Source organism: Penaeus monodon, chromosome 30 (assembly GCF_015228065.2).
Source record: "Penaeus monodon isolate SGIC_2016 chromosome 30, NSTDA_Pmon_1, whole genome shotgun sequence".
In the NCBI taxonomy this organism is placed as follows: Eukaryota; Metazoa; Arthropoda; class Malacostraca; order Decapoda; family Penaeidae; genus Penaeus; species Penaeus monodon.
In genome coordinates this window covers 26,349,369-26,349,726 of record NC_051415.1, presented here as the reverse complement: position 1 = coordinate 26,349,726, position 358 = coordinate 26,349,369, and the positions used below count along the sequence as shown (strand labels likewise).

At 44.4% G+C, this 358-nt stretch overlaps 1 protein-coding gene across 1 annotated transcript in view; it reads left to right on the top strand.

Moving 5' to 3' along the window:
• The window catches only part of LOC119592391 (major facilitator superfamily domain-containing protein 12-like), a 49,907-nt gene that overhangs the window by 48,117 nt on the left and 1,432 nt on the right, over positions 1-358 (top strand). The window contains exon 10 of the mRNA XM_037941212.1: positions 65-171. Within this exon, the coding sequence (XP_037797140.1) occupies positions 65-171 (107 nt within the window). The remainder of the gene's footprint in view (positions 1-64; positions 172-358) is intronic.

Below are 358 nucleotides of genomic sequence, written 5' to 3'. Positions count from 1 at the left end.
ATCAAGAATGTCACAAAATATCCCATGTCTCTCACTCATGTCTTTTACCCTTCGCCCCCCGCAGGTCGTGGTACTACCGCAGTGTGATCACCTTTGCCTGTGGAGCTTCGTGTGTCCTGGGTCTCCTCGTCACCATTTCCCTCATCAACGTCAAAGTCGGCCGGAGACGAGGTATAGTGAAGTGAAAGGAAGCACAACCGCAGTTATACAAGTATACTGTAACGTTTCGCGTTAGAGTAGGTTGCTCATCAGATGGTAATATCGAAATGGATAGTCTTTAATTAAGTCTGGATAAGAATATGTAAAAAAAATTGCATCGGCTCTTCTTCTTCCGTTTGTCTGTTATAAATCCCTGTTC